A 19700-nucleotide genomic window follows, 5' to 3' on the forward strand; every position below is an offset into this window, starting at 1 on the left:
CCTCTTCTCTTTCTGTGGCTGTTTATTCAAAGTTAAGTTATCGATGTCATTGACGATGCAGCAACTTGCTGAACGATAAAGCCCGGAGTACTTTCTAATTTGTGTTTATCCTAGCGTTATGACTTCAATCTCACTCACTTTGTATCGAGACAGGAAAACCACATTTACCCCGGAGGAGAGTTTTCACACAGACTGAAGCTTTGCCAAACAGATTGTGTAGGTGCTGTTGACACGCCCAAAGGCCAGTCTCAAATAATACCCTTGCCTTCTCCAGATGCTGAGTAATGGCAGCTGTGTTTATACTATTATGCTATTTAAGGTGACTTTTGGTATGCTCACAGGAAACTGTAGTTAAATCTTTTTGCTAATGCAGTCTTCCCAGTGTTGTTTTAAAACAGCTCATGTGATTGTAATAATGCTTGTGTAATCAAGTAATGTAATATGAGACACAACTATTGACATTTTCAAAGCTTTAATGTCAAAAAAAGTCTTTATGTTTCTCGTACTGCCTGTGCTGCAGCACCTCTTTTCAGCCTCTGTCCGAAACCAGAGTCTTCACTGATTGGTTAGTCGGCCGCTCTGTTGTCATTGGTCAACCACCTAGAGATGCCTCCTAGAGTGTGTGGGAGAGAAATTCCCTATGAGGGGAACTTCAGCAGAGAATTTACATGCACACAACATCTAGCACGCTACAGGAAAGAGAAAACCCCCCTTTAAAATGTAATAGCACAACTTAAAATAACAAGCCCATTAAGGAGTTAACTCTCCCCACGTAAACTGAATGAATTAATCCTGAGGATTTAAAAGATGCCAACTTGTCCCAACAAAACTAATTACAAATGGGAGTTGTGACATCAAGTTGAAACAAGTGCTGCAGAAAGCCTACAAACGAGATATTTCCCTAAACGCTTCAGTGGAAGTTCACACTGCAGAGCTTGTGATTCATGAGGAAAACAACGGTGGTAAGTGAGAGGGAAGCATCTAAACAAGTCACAACAGATAGAGGGGAATTGAAATCTCAATAGAAAATATTGCTAAGAAAAATGCACTTCCCCTGCTGCAAAACAGGTCCCACGCCAAGACTCCATATATTTCATATTTTCCAACTGCAGCATCAGATGGCTGGAAAACACACCTTGAATAAACATGCAGGAAGTCACTCAGTACATCGCAATTCTGACGTACATCTCAGGCGCATAAGAATCCAGTTTTTAACTTCAATTTGTACATTTTAAAACAACGCTATGCCTTCTAAGGTTGTAATTACTTACCTTTTAAATACTGTTTACATGTCCATGCATCATCAATAACAATCCAATTATATAAAATATACACTCTAACATTGTCAGGGGCCCTCTGATGTATGTGACGTACTTTTATTTTTTACTTTGACACTATGAAAAACATCCTGAGGATCTCACTTCTGCATTCTTAATAAGGAAGTTTTACTCGTAATTACATTTTATGACATTGTGGTGGTACTTCCACTATCGTCCTCTGATAAGCAGAGTTCCTTCTCCCTGTAGCAGCTGGTTTTTAGGTTGTGTGATTCAGCTGCTTATTTTTCTTTTCTGTTTATCATCAATCTCTGGTGCGATGGCTGACATTAAAAGGTTTCAGTGTTCAGAAGGGAAGTAATTAAATTACACTAATAATAATCCTCCGGCATGGTTCATGCGTGACCTACAATGTATTTGCGTTCTGTGTGTGTGTGTGTGTGTGTGTGTGTGTGTGTGTGTGTGTGTGTGTGTGTGTGTGTGTGTGTGTGTGTGTGTGTGTGTGTGTGTGTGTGTGTGTGTGTGTGTGTGTGTGTGTGTGTGTGTGTGTGTGTGTGTGTGTGTGTGTGTGTGTGTGTGTGTGTGTGTGTGTGTGTGTGTGTGTGTGTGTGTGTGTGTGTGTGTGTGTTTCTCTTGGCAGCGGATGATGCAGTGATGGCGAGTAGCAGAGGCGGAGAGAAATGTGAGAGCGGCCTGTGAACTCGCTGCAGGCCCATGCAGTCATTTCCGCAGCGACTGAAGGTAAACACTCACTTTTTGGAGAGGAAGTGACTCAACTCTCTCTCTCTCTGTCTCTCTCGCTTCCCTTCTCTCCCTTCCTATAGTGTCCTTCTCACTTTCACCCCTTGTCCCTGTGACCCCAAACATTGCTGAACCATCGCCTTTTTCATTGTTATGTCGTGTGATTGATCGGCAAGCTGGCTTTTCCCAGGCTTAAGTTTAAGACAGGACTGAAATTAGGTTTTCAGAGGGCGTTTCACCCTCTGTTTGAAACCAGAGCCCACTCTGCTCTGATTGGTTGGCTGGCCGGCTCTGTTGTGAGTGGATGACCACTTAGAGATGTCCCGCCCCTTTTCCAGCCTGTTAGTACAATGTGCTGGAAAGCTATCCCGGATATACTCGGGTGTATAGTGATGTCATTATGTTATGGAAGAAAACAAAGGAGTCAATGGAGGTGTTTCAGGCAGCGGGGAAGTGTGGGGCAGAAATTCCCTCTGTAGGGAGCTTTAGGACTGTAGGCCTTGTAGACCATTAACATGCACAAACCCTATATAACACACCTCAGTAAAGAGCATTAAAGGGCACTGTTGAAAAGGACAAGAAAGAATCCGTTTCTCTGGTATTGGATGGTGAATTTAAAGTGCAACATTTATCGATAGATGAACCGACATGATGTGTGATAGGAACTGACCTGTGGAACTCATCACATCATGTAACACACATCTGTAAAGCTGTAGTGCAGATGTCACATATTTTTCTCACTAAGGGAATACCTACATTTTGAACTATCACATTACAAAAACCAGATGTCCACCTAGCTGCATCCTTACAGGTGGAGTAAGCCCTGATGCTGACCTCAGCATGAACCTAATGACCATACCAGAAAATGTCTACACAATTTTCTACGTCTGAAACTTGGAGGGGGTTGATTGACATGATATGCTAGTATGGTGCCAAAGCTAAGACACATGCTAATTTGAATACTTGTAAATCAGAAACTAATCAAACACAAAGCAGCACAGGTAAGTATTTCTTAATTCTCAGAGTGACACACACAGCTGTACAGATTTGATTTGAATAGTGGGGGTGGAGAAGAGGGGGTGTTAGTTTGGAGAAATAACCAACAAGGAAACCACTTTCAGCTTTGCTGCTGCACCGCCTGGCTGGCCCGCTGCCAGCTTTCTCCAGAGGGTTGGCTCACCCCTTCTCCTCCTCTCCTCCTCCCTTCTTTCTCTCCCAATCCCACATACGCACTCTCTCCAAAGCAACAGGCGAGAAGAAAGAAGGAGCAACCAAAAAGCGAGGGCAACTTTTCTGAAACCACTGCAACGAGGGAAACTTTTCTTAAAGATGTCCAACGTGTCGGTTTTGGTGACGGATCACTTGCGAGGGAATTGATTTTTATTTTATTTTTTACAGGAGAAGCCAGGAGGGGAGGACGCGCTTTTTTTCTTCTTCCACCGTATGAAACGTCAAAAATCTGCCTGGGTTTTTACAGAGCAGGCGCTTCTGAGCTGGAGTGATTTAATGTCCCCGGGTCTCTGTGGAGGGCAGTGAAGGATGCCAGGATGCCCACTCTGATCGCCCATCTGCTGGTCATCTGGCTGAGCGTCCACAGGCTGGTGTGGTGCACGGAGCGCTCCTCCACCCGGGAGCGCTTCAAGGTGGTCATTGCTCCTCTCATCTGTAAGAGGATCTGCCTGAAGGGCCAGTGTCAGGATACCTGCGAGCAGGGCAACAACACCACGCTGATCGCGGAGAACGGGCAGGCGGCCGACACGCTCATCGGACAGGGCTTCAGGGTCGGTGAGTGAAACAATGCTGTTTATTTACAGGCGGATATAATTAGGCCGCCGAGATTAACTAATAGTGCTGCTCTGACCTCTGGGTTTAGTTTATCCTCTTTGGGGAGTAAAGGGAGCCCTGTTTTGGTTTGCTCATAAATGGTGCTTATTAGACTTTATAACTAGCTTTTTAACACTTTCAGACATTGTTATTGGACAATAACTACTTTGAATCGTTATTGGAAACAATAGAAGTCCTCACCATGAAATTCCATAAAATGCTCAAAATGGGCCTTGTTATAACAAGTCAATGGTGGAAAAAATGTTACAGCAACTTCTTAATGAAGTAACAATAACTGCTTTACTTTATTGCAAGGAATAGTCTTGCTCAATACTTGTGGATTGTTACTTCAGAAAAAGTACATTAGTGATTGGAAAAAGTACATGAAAGCGAAAGTATCCTACAACAAATTGCTCCCTTCTCATGTCTCAGAGTTATTTTTCTAACAGTTGATTCGCTGTTTGGAAGATTTGTTTCGACATGTGTTTTCCAAAGCCCAAGATGTCTTTCCTAAATATTGTGAAAATATTCAGTTTACGGTCAAAGAGGATTAAAGAAACCAAAACGTATCCACATTGAAGAAGATATTTTTGACTTTTTCCTTAAAAAAATAATCAAACCAAATGAAAACTTTATTTAAATGTTGACAATGAATTGATTCATATTAGCAGCTCATTTCATGATCTTACCATATGACTATCGACTGCAGAGGTGTATCTCTTACAAAGTCCTTTAACATTGATATACTCAGAGTACAAATACTCAAGCACATAAAGATGACAATGATCCCTTTAAAGTTCATTATCTTCTTTATAACTTACATCGATTTCACCCCAGCCTTTTCATCCACCATGAATACATGTCATTAAAATCTACGCCAAGTACGAATAAACTCTGCTCTGCAAATAAATAGGTTACTACGAAGAGGTGAGCTGGGTTTACCCTCCACTGCTGGAAAATGTTTCCATATTACGCTCCAATTACTGAGGCATGGCTCATTACATAGCATATAAATGTCCTCCTAAGATCTATACTTCCCCTCTCACTCCAGTGTCTGGTTGGCATGAGTGGAGCCTTTCTGCGCCATATCAGATCAGCTGTGGTGAGACGTGGAGCCGTACAGTCTACATCAGGCTCCGGCCCAGAACTGGATTTCACTGCTCAACTCCTCTCTTACTCGCTCAGTGTAGAGAATAAGATGCTAAAAGAGAAAATGTTTGTGTCTGAGTTGGTCTGTTGTGAGAAAAAAGGAGCTTCTTCTGTGGAGGACAGGAGTCTTTCAGTGGATGTTGTCTCTTTTTCACCAAAGTCGATATGAACCCCATTTTCAGACATGCCCATCGGAGCAAGCATAATGTGATCATTCAACAGCTTTATTTCTGTGGTCATCACACTGTCGTTTTCTGTTCTGGAAGATGTAAAGTACAATTAACTGAAACACTGCCAAAAGTAATATCCGTCTAACTCACGACGACTTGTTTTTCTCCTAAATTGTCGGTGGTGATTGAATCCAGAGTGGGTGAGCTGCTCTGGATGCTCACACAGGTGTGGATTATAAAGGGAAAGCTAAATTGCAATGCTACTGAATGAAAAATAGATAGATATAAATAGATATCTAAATCCACGGCTATGGAGAGCCCAAAGCCAGGAGAAGAAATCATCAGCACATATTTGATGATAAGGTTGGTCATACCTCTCCAATTGCTTTCATTGGTTTGCTAGTGTGGAAAGAAGCGGGCTGTTTTTAATCGAGGTCAAGTGAATCCTCCTTGTTTTGCCTTGGCAGGATTCTTCCTCCTTGACACCATGCAGTGCTGTGGAGTCAGAGAATTGGCTTTGCTCCCTCTTCTCCCCCCGACTTCTTTGTGGTGCGTCACGTTTTGGAGCTTCTGTGTCAAATAATTTAGGAGAGACATTTTAGATTCCTGGAATGCCTCGTGCTGCTTTACATTCGGTCTGTGCAGTGAAGCTCTACAGTCACCTGTCTCCTGGGTTTCACAGGCAAAGCATCTGAAACTGATTTTAAATGGGTCTATTACTTTTGTGTGGCAAAGAGGGATAGAGGGTTCATCTTGCATTGGAGAGGAGACCTGTGTTGTTCGGTTAGAGGGCTGGAATGCGGTGTGGACAAGTGGAAATGTCTCTCTCCCGTGTTAAAACGGCCATGCCTGTAGCAGAAACAATATGAAGACTTTTCCATATTTGTGCTATTGTGACGTCAGCACAGCGAGGCCCAAACTAAGTAAACCTTTCCTCAAAAGAAAAGTTTTTCCTGTCAGTGTGTGGAGAATGCCTTTCAGTGCATGGGCTTCAAGATGTTCAAGGTTTTCCACAGACGGTAAAGTTCAAAAGTGAAATTTAACTGGACAGGCAGGCGAAGGATCAAGAAACAGTCAGGTTTCAGTAGATATCTGGGATTTCTGCCAACAGATGAACCATTTTTTGGTCCATTACTTTGAGTCATAGAGAGAGGGGGTTCATTGGGCAGTTTGACATGACCGAAGCTTTGGAATAAGAAACTGGGGACATTGCTGTTACATGCTATATATCTGCTCCGAACCGTTTTAAATCCTAACAGCATGTTTACAGGATCATAAATCAAATGTAGCCTTACATTTAAGTTGTATGAATGGTGGTTAAACATCTGTAGAGCGAAGTGGAGAAGTGGAGATGTCGGTGTTGGCAGATGATCCAAGGAATTGTTTTGCCATTCTTCACTTATTCATCCCCAACACATTCTCTTTACTGTTCTTTGAAACGGAGAAGCGAGAGAAAACAAAGCAAAGGTTAAGTGTTTACATATTCTTTGTATTGCAAATGTTTGTCTGTAGGTCAGTCGACCACCTTTCAAACTAGTATCAACAACTATTGAATGGACTGCTATTTAATTTAGTACAGACTAATGTTCGATGAGTTTGTATTTGAATGCAGATATTTAGAAAGCAGGGCGGACAAGGAATAATGCTGATATTATCTCCCATTTTGTTGCCGTTAATGAACAAATGAGACACCAAATTGCTGAACCTTAATGAACATTTATTGAAGTCTCACTGTCTGCAAGGGCTCTGTTTTCTGAAGTAGATCCGCACTCCATGCACCTATTCTTGAACCAAATTTGACCATAGGTTGTCAAAGCACCACATGATTGAGTTTAAGTTACTTAACAACTGAAATTATAAGCAGAAAGCAACATCTCTGTTGTGTGTAATGGACATCCATGGTGTTGGCACATTGACATTTTTAGCTAAAAACAGGATCTGCCTTTGTGAGCTCATGCATTGTCCAATGCTCAACATCTAAAAACGGCCTTAAACGGTCTTCCACTAGTGCAGACTTAACTTTACTTTGATGATCCATAACCCTAGCATCGAGATTTGTAGTTATGGGTAAAATAACTTCATAACTAATGGATCGGTTGCTATGAAACATATAGTTCAGATATGCGTGTCCCCCTCAGGATGAATTGTAAAAGGCTTTTTAGAGGGACCCTAAATCGGCAACTCTTCTGCACTTTGTGTCATATGTGAGAGATCTTACACACACACACACACACACACAGTCAGGGATAATAGAATATCTGTTCTGGTTAGGTAGGTAGCAGTTAGACTGAGTACTTGGCTACTTAATATATAGTATACAGTATACCTCATAGCATAATCATTACTTTACACATGTTCTCTGAGCTCTAGCATACACTGCAAATACTATGCTTTCTCATTAAGTGAACAACATATTTAATTTGCATTCTGCAGTGAAGGTGAAATATTCCTGATATGCTCTGATCCTGTTTCCAGGGAATCCACATGACATGTTATTAATATGTCCATATTTCAAAACACACTTCCTAAAACTGGTGAAAGCACAGAATTTTGAAATCCTCCCGGCCATGTTGGCAGGCAGATTAAAGTTGGCGTTTACAGCCTGATACCACTTTTTCTTGGATTCTTCCTCAGTCTCAGTGTTTATGTGGAGAATAAGATGAATGATCATGAAGCCCGGGATAATCGTTGCAGGTCCCATTAGTGAAACAGTGCAAACACATTGGGTGAACCTTTGCTTATTCATCCTATCGCATGTCCTCTTCCATGTCTCCATTGAACATGAACCTGTTCACCGACAGATAAGGACTGTCTTTGTAATTATGTCCATGTGTTTGGCCGACAAAATATCCAACAACCAACTTTTTTCAGTCCTTAGCACGTGAACGTTTGGTGTAAATTGCAGGACAGGGTGAATTAGACACGTTTTTCTGCTCCTTGGAGACCGAGTGTTATTGTTTTTGTGTGTGTATCTGCCTCACACTTTGACCACTTGTGATAGGAATAGTTCAAAGAAATCTTTTTAAAATATTCTGTATCTGTGCACATGCCTTGGCATTTTTTCAAACTAGAAATAGTCCATTTTTTTATCGCCGTTGCCAGCCAGAGGCATCCCATCCATCAGCCTCTCTGAACGCAGCTGCTCGCTCTTCTGCATCTCAGCACCATCTCTTTTTTATCGGGGCTCCAGACATCCAGGCTACTCTAGATTCCCCTTTTTGTCTGGAATAACTTAAAGCATGGGGCCTCATGTTGCATAGGAAGTGGTCTTATCATATCCTGGTCTGGGCTGGTCTCCCCTAAAATGGGCATCATGAGAAGTGGATATGGCTATTTCAGGATTTCCCATGTGGTTCTTTATTTAGAGTAAAATGACAGTAGTAACTCTGTGGTTTGTTTTGGTTTGCCGTTGGCATGGGTCAGAGGTCCATGGGAGCCTGAAAATATACAAAAGTTCATTAAATACAACAGACAGAGCCGGTTGTGCTTTCTCTCTGTTTGGAGTTTATTTAACCTTTCAAACCCCCCGGCTCGTCCCCACACACTCTTCTTTCTCTCATGCCAGAATTTGGAGAAGGCGGTCTGACACAGGCAACCAAAAACCTGAAGCACTCCTTATTTTTGCCACAGGTTGGACTGAGCTCAGAGGCGAAGCTGGGCTCGGCTCCCATACTCACACCCCCTCAAACACAAACCCATGTGCGGGAGGCAATTCCACATTCATTTGCACCTTTTAAACCATGAAAGCTTCCACCTTTTGATCATATCCGCACTTATCATGACTAGTATATACTATACTAGTATATACTATACTAGTCATACTATACACTATATGCTGTTCATTACCTCTTGTTAGGGGATTGAGGGGAAGGGTGTTTTAATATTTATGGATGCACATTCTGTCACCTATCCGTGTCTATTTATGCATGATGTGAAAATAACGCAAGGGTATTTGGGATCCACCAACCTCATTAACCCTTCTATCACTGTGTCGAAAGTAGACACTATCTCTATGAAGACAAACTATAAATGCTATAAAAGGCTGTATGACTAATAACACAGCAAATTGTATGTATGATCTTCTTGGAAATACTCCAGGTACTATTCACAGCATAGTTTTCATGTGATATAAAAACAAAAATGGTATCTCTCTCCATACTTTAAAGCAGCCCAACAGTCTCTTCCATCAGGATTGTACCGCAACATTAAATCATAGATAATCCCAGTGATCTGAGCAGGAGTTTCTTGGGAAATCCAACTCCTCTATCATCACATCCCGAGCCCCAAAAAATAAATTCATTGCATTATGGAAACAAAGCAGCAATTAGTCTTCTTCTGTAACGTCACAAGGGAACAGTGTGTATATTTGCATGTGTGTGTATCTGTGTGTTTGGTGCTCAGGAGCAGTGTACTGAACCCGGCTCAAACAAACAGCCTTCTTTGCCATCTTTAACACTCTCCTCCCATTTGCTTAGCGAGGGGGAGAAACGGAGCAGTTATTTAAAGCCGCGCAGAGGAATGCGAGCGCTAGGGACTGCACCCACACCGTGCAGGACCTTGTAGCTGTAGCGATTAGCCAGGGTAAACAGAAAAACACGGCCTCTGCCATCGCGGCCTGCCGCCATGGCCTGGAACTGTGCAGCCTAGAGACATTACCTGCCACGCGCTCCAGTGCTGAGTGCTGCATATCCCGCAGGGCAGGTATCTGACATAATCTCAGCAGAGCACTGTCAGCACTGCTCTACCTGCCTGCCCTCCGGTCCCTCTCACTTCAGTGAAGACACTCATTATATGACATCATTGCTATCTGTGCCGAGATCCTGTCTGACTCTCTGGCTCTCTTTCCTCAAACATCTCTGCCAGAGAGGAGTGACAGGGTAGCGCTGGAGTCGTGCCCACCCAAGAGCTATGGAAACCACACTGCATATTTCCATGACATTTGAAACTGGTATTGTGCAAGGCAGAGTTTGATCCAGATTTATGCAAACCTCCTTCCTGAGATCCCTTCTTCCTGAAGGTGGCTGCTTCAGTTTCTCAGGAGTCTCTGCTCGTCGTCCTGTTTCTGTTAAGGTTACCAAACTGTTGTTTTAGGCGCACTGTGAGAGGTAAAGGATGCTCTTGGTGACAGTGGTGGACTCTGGCTAAGGGCAGCACCATTGTTTGGATAGCCGAGGCCGAGGCCGCTCAGCTTTCTGGGGGTTGACTGAACGTAGAGAGTTTGCAAGGGGAGGAGGAGTGCGTACGCAGGTTTGTGTTTCAAAAAGCAGTGATTATGTCATTTACTCCCAACGTCTGGCTTGGCTGCAAGAGTCTGACCCACTCCATGCGTCGCTCTCTGTCACTCGGTGTGGTATGTGGTCTTTCGCTGCCAGTTGATGGTAGGCGTATTTGGGGATGCGGTTTCCCACTTGGAGCTGATGGTAAAGGGAAGCACGTCATATGATGATAGTCATTCTCTTTCTAAACAGAGACTCCAGCAGCAAAGTGTTTACTTTTGTGGGACCCAGCCGTGGCTTAGTCACGGTTGTCCAAGACCATTAAAAATGGCGTTGGATAGCACAGATAGACTGTTCATAAAAAGTCGACATACACACCGTGACGTCACATATTGGTTTGTGGACTACGGTGGCATTTTGGCTGTCTCAATTTTGTGTTTTAGAAACAAGAAATGCTATGAGAGGATTCAGCTAAGTACTACTGCACATATCTTTAGGCGACTGAGATGTTACAATTAACCTTTTTGAAGTTTAAACACTGTGAGAGGGTTAAAGATCAGAGACAAAAACACAGAGAGCACCCAAAACCAGACAACACTGTGGTAGGGAAGTGTCAATCACAAGGCAGCCACACCCTAACAATACGCAGCTTTTACTATCTATTTGACTGGAAATTCCCAAAAAACACGATGCAGAATTGAAGAAGACATACAGCGACAGAGCAATAAATTCATACAGCTTGAGGCAATAAACGCTTTGTTTAAATGATTACTGAGGTAATAAATCAAGCGAGAAGCATTTTTTCTCATAGACCTTTATACAATCAGACTTGAGTTGATCTGCTGGATATTAGAGATATTGCAATTCTAAGGTTTATTGGCGTCACTTTACAGACCTGGAAGACGCCACTTGGATCGTAATAATACACTTAATTGAGGAATACTCATGGAAAAACGTTTTTATACTTAAGTGAAACTTTTAGCAATGACAATGAATCAAAGTGTGCAGTGTTAAAGGGTTGATGAAAGTGGAAAAAACACGGAAAATGACACCGTAGATATTTCTTACTAATTGTTTGGGTGTTTCAGGTTTCACATTGACAGTATTGTCGAGCTTCACTACTTTCATTTCTTCCTAGGTAGCCGATTCCAGTAAACAAGCTCAGAAAGATTGCATTTGTGGGACATGCCGCTGAACAAAAGCTGAGGGCATAAATCGACAAAAGATGCAGATATTGTTGGTGAAGTCATACAAAAGATGGCTTTTCATTAGTCTGAAGGACTAACAACTCTCTTAAACCTCTCAATATTCTCACAATATTGTCTTGTTTGTTTTAGATGTATAAAATCTGAGTTCAAAAGAGTTTTATTGGGAAATATTTGTCAGACCTCTTCTTGGCCAGGAGCAGCGACTTCCTGGAGACGACATGTAAAAGTGAATATTTGTGGAAGCATCATATCAAAATATATGTATCTCTACTGATGAGTTTAACTATCATTGACCAAAACTCTTATGGCATCACTTTTTTAAATATCAGAATTGGTCGATTCAGACTGGGACTGAATCATAGTGAGGGTGATTGGTCAGCATCATCGGGTAAATTTCAATTTTTTTGCCCCAGGGTATCACTGTGATGAAAGAAAGCTACAGTTCAGGCCATTGTAACATCTGTCATTGGGAGACGGTGTCTGCAGTAGCTTTCAGCTCTGCGTGCCGGGGAGCTTCTGAGCTGCGGTTTGTAGGACTGTAATTTGTTGTTTCTGTGCTGGGAGGGTGCGGCTGCGGCGAAAAACGGCTGCTGTGGAGGGAGGGGGCTGAAGATGCGTCATCTCCAGACAGACAGACAGGAGTGGGTGGGTGGGTGGTCACAGGGCACTTAGGGGGCAACCTTTCCTCCCTTTGTCTTTCTTTCTTTCTTTTCTTTCTTACTAATTACACCTATATTCATGGCTGTACAAAGACTTTCTGTTCTGCTTGCAAAAAAAGCACACATTTGGTAAATATATTTAAGGAATCTTTGTCTATCTCCATGTGGCATACATGGTATCTTTTTTGTTATACCAGCCTAGCTTACTTAGCAGTTCAGGAATGCACAGTATGTTTTTCCTTAAAGGAAAAAAAAAGTGTCTGGGAATCACAATGATCCCACTGAAACGTCACATTATTTTTTATCTCTGCCTCGTTTAGCTTCATTGACTCACTCTCCCAGATGTATGATATACAGTCTATGACACAGATATGTTCCCACTGCCATCTCATGCTGTGAGGGGATCTGTCTTTCTCCTCAGCCGGTGAATAATGACCTCATGAAGAAGGAGCTCTCACTCGTATGTCACATGAAACACTCTGACGTGAAGAAATGGAAAACAAAGACTTTTTTCCCCAGTCTTTTTGTCTCGTTTTTCACTTCAGTTTTCTCTTGGAATGAGCGCTGCATGGGAAAATTATACGCGTCCTGACTGTCTTGGAACGTACCTGCAAGCGAACGTTCAATATTATTCTAGGTTTCGGCAGACACAAAGAGTCAATGCTGAGTAGCCTATAGTCTTAGCTAGTTCAAGTAATTGAATCACTACTTTGTGGAGCTCTAATGAAAGATGAATCCTCTTTGAATGAGATGCTGGATTTTAACTTTTAACTTTCTCCATTTTATTCGTGGAAAATAATACTCATGTTAACAAAACTGCTTCAGTCCCTGTCCAACTCATTCTGCTTCTTCATGCCACAGTCATTCAAACCACCAAATAACTCTTAGGTGCGTTTAATTTTTAATAACACACCACCTCTAGACTGAGGAATGCGTTAGATCCATAAAGACAAAGGTGTGGTACGAAACAGAGTTGAGGCGCTAAGCTGACTGACGGCGGGTGTCAATGAGAATTTTCTGTTCGTAAATCCTGCTAATGAACTCCGAGGTGAGGATTTAAAGGGAAAGTCCCCTGGAAAGTAAAATCCTTGTTATGATCTCAACTTTAAAGCGTTTTGCTCTTTTCGGTATGTAATGTGGTGCAGTCACCTAACCACAGCGGCGCTCCAGGAGACAGTACACCCTCAACTTAATAGCTCTCTCACACACATGGAAGAACACACCCGTTCACATATAAGATCTGCAGAAAACATTAGCCACTGCATTGCCAGTATTGCTCAAGCTAAAACGAAGGAGGCAGATGTGAGGGAGATCAGCCACTATGTGTTATGACATACACATGATTTATTCCTCTTGGAGCTCTGCAGACAAATAATACAGCATCCAATAATCAGGGGAGTAAAGGAATAAAGGGTAGTTGTAAAACCTCCTGTTATTGAGAGCTTTAGTTTGATCAAAAAAGAACAAGAAAAACAGTAACAAAAAGAGGAAAACTAGCTAAGGTTATAAATATCAGACATGTAACATAACTTACAAAGGCTAAAATCCCTGTGTTCCCTCCAGATGGAGTTTCTCTTACACACATCTCCCCCACTGCCTAAAACACCTCCATTGAACTCCTTTGTTTACTTCCATAACGTAGTGACATCATCGGCTACCACTCCAACGAAATACGAAAAGGGGCGGGACATCTCTAAGTGGTTGACCAATCACAACAGAGCTGGACAGCTAACCAGTGACGGCAGACCGGGCTCTGGTTTCAGACAGAGGGTGAAAAGAGGTTGCTTTGCAAAGGCAGTATGATAAAAATAATCCTTATGTGACCATAGAGCCAGTTTAGGGATGGAAGAGAAGTGAGGCCAATGCAGAAGTTAGCTGACTCTATGAGAAAATGATCCTACTTTTATTTCTGATTTATTACCTCATTAAACATTTTCCTAATGAGTTTGTGGTCTTGATCGCTGGTTTCAAGTTTTCTTCAATAAAATGTAATGTTTATTTTTGTAATTATGTTCCAATTTAGAGTGCAGTAAAGATGAACCTGTAAATGCTTTAAGGAGGGGCTACCTTTTGAAGTGTCATCCGGATCTGGGTGTTGTCCCGGTTTTCTTCCTAAACTTGTACCCTAGAAGTTAATTATAACATTTTAGTGGCATAACACTAACTTTCTCTGTACTCCACCCTCTTGTACTTGATGTCATCGACCAAAACAACACCCTTAAAAACCATAGTTTACAAACTAATTGGGTTCCAGATTAAAATGTTGGGAAAGAGAAAACAAGGCTGTGAAATTGATGCTCTGTATCTGCACAAATGTGTATTTGTCAGGATAGTAGAAGGAGGTGGGCTGGCAGTTGCAGCTGTCTATTGTACTTTGCACTATGTTTCATGTCATCACAATGACTTCATTTCACAAAAAGATCTCTCTCCACGGCCCGCGCCCCTGACTCCACCCCAAAAATCAGTAATATGATTCCCATATTTTCCTTTTTGTTCATTAGTTGACCCTGACCGGTCTCATTCAGACACCTTTTCATCCAGACGGGGCCTCAGCCCAGACTTCCCCTTACAGTGCGTCCTCTCTCCAGTCTCTGTGGGTTCAGATTGTGTAATCACGTTTGGAAAATACTTTCTTTTCCTGACTTTCTGTCTGCTATCCTTATTTTCAACCCCCGCATCTTTCCCAGTTTCCTCTCGTTCTAAATCCAGTACTGAGACGAAATCTGAACCCTGGAAACAAGCTCTTAAATTTTCCGCCTCTACAGTCTGTGCTCCTCACCTTCTTTTCCCTGCCATGCCTGAGACTTCTGATTCTGCATGTTGCTGCTTGCTCTCAGTCCTAGCGGTTACAGACCATTGTCACACGCAGTTAGGTAGTGAAAGGCTGCTTCTGAAGTATCCATTTTGCTTCAGATTTAAACATTTTACCCCACCAGTCGGGTGTTTCATTGATGTCCTTTTAATTTTTCTGCCAGACTTTCACTATGCAAGGATGTCCCTGCTGTGTTTAAAGTGATCTTGTCCCCCAATTACGCCACAGCCCAGACTCCCTGGCAGTCCACGTCTAATTACTTCCATGTGTATACACTTGGCGTGGCAGCAAAAAGAGGCCTCCTATCCTATTTCTCCTCTTCTCTCCTCTCCTCACCTCTCACCGTCTCCCTCACCTCTCCTCTGTCAGGATGGGGTTTTGTGTGTGTGTTGAAGCTCAAACTGGACCAATTAGCGGCAAGAAAAAGTGAAGATGATAAACGGTCCTCTGTTTGGAAGTGTTGGATGATTTATGGTTCTTAATTGCAATGCCGATAATTACCTGACCATCGTCGAAGCAGACTACTGGTAGTGAAGTGTGGGAGAGAAACTCCCTCTGGAGGAAACTTTCGGATGTTTTAACTTACTTTCTAAGTAGGCAACATATTTTTCTCAGGGATAATGGCTCAGGTGTCCCAAAATGTTGCATGTTTCCAGCCCTATGTGTAATCTCACTTACTATGAATGCTGACATGACGTCGACTTTCACTATTACCTCTTTAATGATGGTAGTGCTAGTAGCATTGTTTGGTAACATCTTTTTCTGGTTCATTCCTTCCTTGCAGTTTTCCCCACGGTACCGCTCGCTCTCACTTTCCCCTGATTCTTCTATTGTGGAAATTTCTAAAACAACTGGACTCAACAAAAGCTCAATGGGAGACCCCATAAAACAGAAGTGAATACTGTACTTGCCATGAATCTCTCTCCAGCTAGCTTCTTTTTTCCAATGCATTTTTAGATCTCTTCCATATGTCAGAATAAAGCTGTTGAACAGATCCATGACTTTACCTGCTGCTGCTGACTGGCTGGAGGGACCTGTTTGTCTGTCATGCTGATGTGACTTTTACATAGGTACAGCTCAAAGTGAATCATGCCACAAACATTTTTTTGTGTCTGTCTGTCGTATTTGTGTGATATAACACTAAATCATCATGCTCAGTCTCTCCCTGGTGTGAATGGATACAAAATGAGCAATTCCACTCCGATGAGACTCATGAATGACTTTTTTTTGCGGTGTTTCATAACTTGTTATTTACTTATGATGCTTGAGTGTGTGTAAGCTTTTCCTTTTCCTCTCAACAGATGTGATTCATAGCTCTGAACTGCTCACCCCTCGGTATGACAAATCTCCCCCTGTTTCTCTCTACAGTTGTGTGTCCCCTGACGTGTATGAATGGAGGAGTTTGCAACTCGAGGAAGCACTGCCTTTGCCTGCCTGGCTTCACCGGGCGGCTCTGCCAGTTTCCACTCCATCACACGCAGCAAGCTCAGGCAGCGCGGGGCAACAAGCAGCCCATCTACCCCCTGTCTTTAAAGCCAGACATCCAGAAGCAAGTGGAGCAATTAAGCATATCGCGTACACAGTTTACGCAAACGCACTCAGTTTTCACCCTACCCATGTCCCACTCATCTGAAGGTATCTATCAGTTAATGCTAGAGCTTTTGCATCTCCCAATTGGATTTGGTGAGTGATTAGATATGTGTTTGTGATGCATTTTGTTCCTCCAATGTCTTCTTTTTCTATGTTTTCAGTGCAGTTTAATGTACGTGTTCACCACACGCCAGACACCTCTGTGGTCATTCAACCTCTCGACCAATCAGATGTCAAGCTTCCTCACAAGACAGGTCCTCGACAGATCCCCTCCAGGCACAAACCAAAGGGACGCTGCTTCCAGGAGACCACACCCAAGCAAGCTGTGAGTTCACGCTGCAGTCATGGAGGTTTTTTAATATTTGTATTTCCACTAATAGCATTTCTCCATCTCGTGTCACTTTAGTGCAACAGCACCCCACTTCCTGTTCTGACCAACCAGGAGGATTGCTGTGGCAGCGTTGGGAATTCATGGGGACAAAACAAGTGTTACCAGTGCCCCAAACTACCCAGTGAGTTTGAAAATTCATCTCCTGTGCACCTTAAATTTCAAGCTGCTCTGATTCACTTTTTCCAGCTGTTTTAGATGTTTAAGTTGTTTAGTAAAAGTATCCCTTTGTTGATTTATTTTCTGATCTACATCATGTGTGTTCGTGGGAAGAAAATTATTGTTTGTTGAGCCAAACATGTCAAACATTCCCTGCAATTTATCCACTTCACCTTCTAAAATGATGGCCCTGGATTAAAACAATTTTCATACCTATAAAAATTTGAACATGAAAGTTAGTGGTGAGGCGGGGTAGGGGGTGTGTGAATGGTTGGGAATGAGAAAGCGGGAGAATTACGGGAATTACACACAGACAGTGAGACAGAAAAAGAGAATGTGGAAAATAACCCTCCACTTAAGCGTGTTCCTATGGGCCTGCCCAGTGCAGGACTGTCATCACATTGCTGGATATTGGATTTCAAGCAAAAATCTTGGCTACTCACGTTTTTTCCACTCCGCATTTTATTCCGTCCCTCAGTTCTGACTCACACAATGCAACCTTTGACAAAACCTGATATACTGTACGTCTGGTTAGTCTTCAGACAACTGATGCCTGCCCGGAGTTATGTCTGTTTGGTTACATTCATATCCATTTATAAAACCTGTTGTTTTTTATGAAAATTGCAAAAGTGAGCTGAGTGATCTTTTACCCTATTTTCGTTGCACTTTCACGATGTTTGTGTGAGTTCAGGCTTCCCACAGCTCTCCAATAAAACTGCCTTACATGTTTATACTCCCTCATGGAAAGAAGAACAAAAGCGTTAGATGTTCAAAGCTCATTTAGGGTAACAATACGTTGGTTCGAACCTCATTAAAGACTTTCCTATTCTGTGACAAGCTACACTTCAACAAACGCCTCATATAAGCTGTCTTTATTAAAGAACAAAGAAAGGCAAAGACAGAAGAAAAGAAAATATTTGGGGAATATGTCCAATCATAAAATCAGGCAAAAGTGTTAATCACACATTTTGGGAGGAGATTTTTAAGAGAATAATGTTGTCATCTAACTCTCAAGCAGTCAACTTTTGCTTTTCAATGTGGGCTTCAGAAGGTTCTACACTGTAACAGCATCATTGCCAAAAATACAACTGCTTTTATAATGTGACTGCATTTCTTAAAGCTCAGAGTGCTGTTGTTGTTTGTTTTTTTCATTGTGTGAAAAATGTAAAAAGCAATGGGTGCTCGAGAGAGAGGTTCAAACCTTCCTTTCTTTAAACCCTCTGGAAACGTTGCCAGTGATTGTGTAAAGTACATGTTGTTCAATTGTCAGATTTAGTTTATTTTAGTTACTAAAATTGTTAGTTTCACATCAAATTAGTCTATTCAGGAAAACTCCATGTGGTGCTTTAAGATAAGCTAAACATCCTGTAAAGTTTCCTGAGATTGTCAAAGCTGAATGCTAACAAGCGCTAAAATTCTATGTCTATTGTGCGTGTTCAACAACTATTTTTAAAGGAAGTTATTGAGTACGATCCAACCTCAGGCCTCCTCATTACACAAACTCACTCGTGTTTCTCTCCCCTTCCCCTCCTGCGCTTTGCCATGTCTTCTACATCCTCAGATGCATCAGTCAAGCATACCATTGTGGAACACTACGGCTCCACCTGTCCACAAGGCTATAAAACATTCAACAGCACTCACTGTCAAGGTGAGGATGTACAGAGTTGTTTTCTGATTCAAAGGGGCCCTATTGTGCTCATTTTCAGGTTCCTAATAGTATTTAGATTTGTACTGTGAAATGTTTACATGCTTTAAAGGTCTTGGGGGAGTGTGTGGGAGAGACACTTTGGGATTTTAGCCTTTGCAGAACATCTACATGCACAAAAACCTATATAACACACCCCTGAGAGCTTAAATGTAAAAGTACCTAAGCATAATAAAGAGTCCCTATGTGATAAAGATCTTGTAGCAATAAAAAATATTTATCAAAATAACCTTTTTCTTTATTTCTTTTCCTTGTAACCTGGTAGATATCAACGAGTGCTCGATGCAGGGCGTCTGTCAGAACGGAGACTGTCTGAACACACTGGGCAGCTTCAAATGTACATGCAAGGCCGGTTGGGTGTTTGACAGGAATCGATGTGTTGGTGAGAAAAGAGGCCCCCCTCTGCCTTTCACTGGAAATCCCTGAATAACATTATAGTTAGTGGGATTCCCAAATGATCCCCTTTTGTCTCTTCTGTCAGAGTCTCAAGCGGAGCAGGCTCAGTGCTTCCTGATAGCGTCTGCGTCCCGGGGCTGCGAGCGCGCGGTGCCCACCCCCCTGACCCAGGAGATGTGCTGCTGCACGGTGGGCAAAGCCTGGGGCCGCAACTGTGAAAGATGTCCTCAGGTGGGCACAGGTGAGTGGACGGAGAGGAGAGGGTACCGGCTGCTGAGAAAATGTCCTTATTTTTAACAATCAATCAAACCTTATTTATACGGCACTTTTCATACACAAATCTTGTAATCTAAGATACCAGGAACTTTTGCAAATATTAAGAGAGCAATTCCCCCAAAATCTTGAA

At 42.4% G+C, this 19700-nt stretch overlaps 1 protein-coding gene across 3 annotated transcripts in view; it reads left to right on the top strand.

Annotated features, from left to right (window-relative positions):
* The first annotated feature begins 3255 nt into the window (after window positions 1-3255).
* ltbp3 (latent transforming growth factor beta binding protein 3) overlaps window positions 3256-19700 on the top strand; it is a 30034-nt gene continuing 13589 nt past the window's right edge. For all 3 annotated transcript variants that reach the window (XM_063895614.1, XM_063895616.1, XM_063895615.1), the window contains exons 1-7: window positions 3256-3803; window positions 16425-16691; window positions 16808-16971; window positions 17053-17158; window positions 18755-18841; window positions 19164-19280; window positions 19380-19535. In XM_063895614.1, coding sequence (XP_063751684.1) covers window positions 3566-3803; window positions 16425-16691; window positions 16808-16971; window positions 17053-17158; window positions 18755-18841; window positions 19164-19280; window positions 19380-19535 — 1135 coding nt within the window. In that variant the 5' untranslated portion in view covers window positions 3256-3565. The remainder of the gene's footprint in view (window positions 3804-16424; window positions 16692-16807; window positions 16972-17052; window positions 17159-18754; window positions 18842-19163; window positions 19281-19379; window positions 19536-19700) is intronic.

This window comes from Eleginops maclovinus, chromosome 11 (genome assembly GCF_036324505.1).
Source record: "Eleginops maclovinus isolate JMC-PN-2008 ecotype Puerto Natales chromosome 11, JC_Emac_rtc_rv5, whole genome shotgun sequence".
NCBI lineage: Eukaryota > Metazoa > Chordata > Actinopteri > Perciformes > Eleginopidae > Eleginops > Eleginops maclovinus.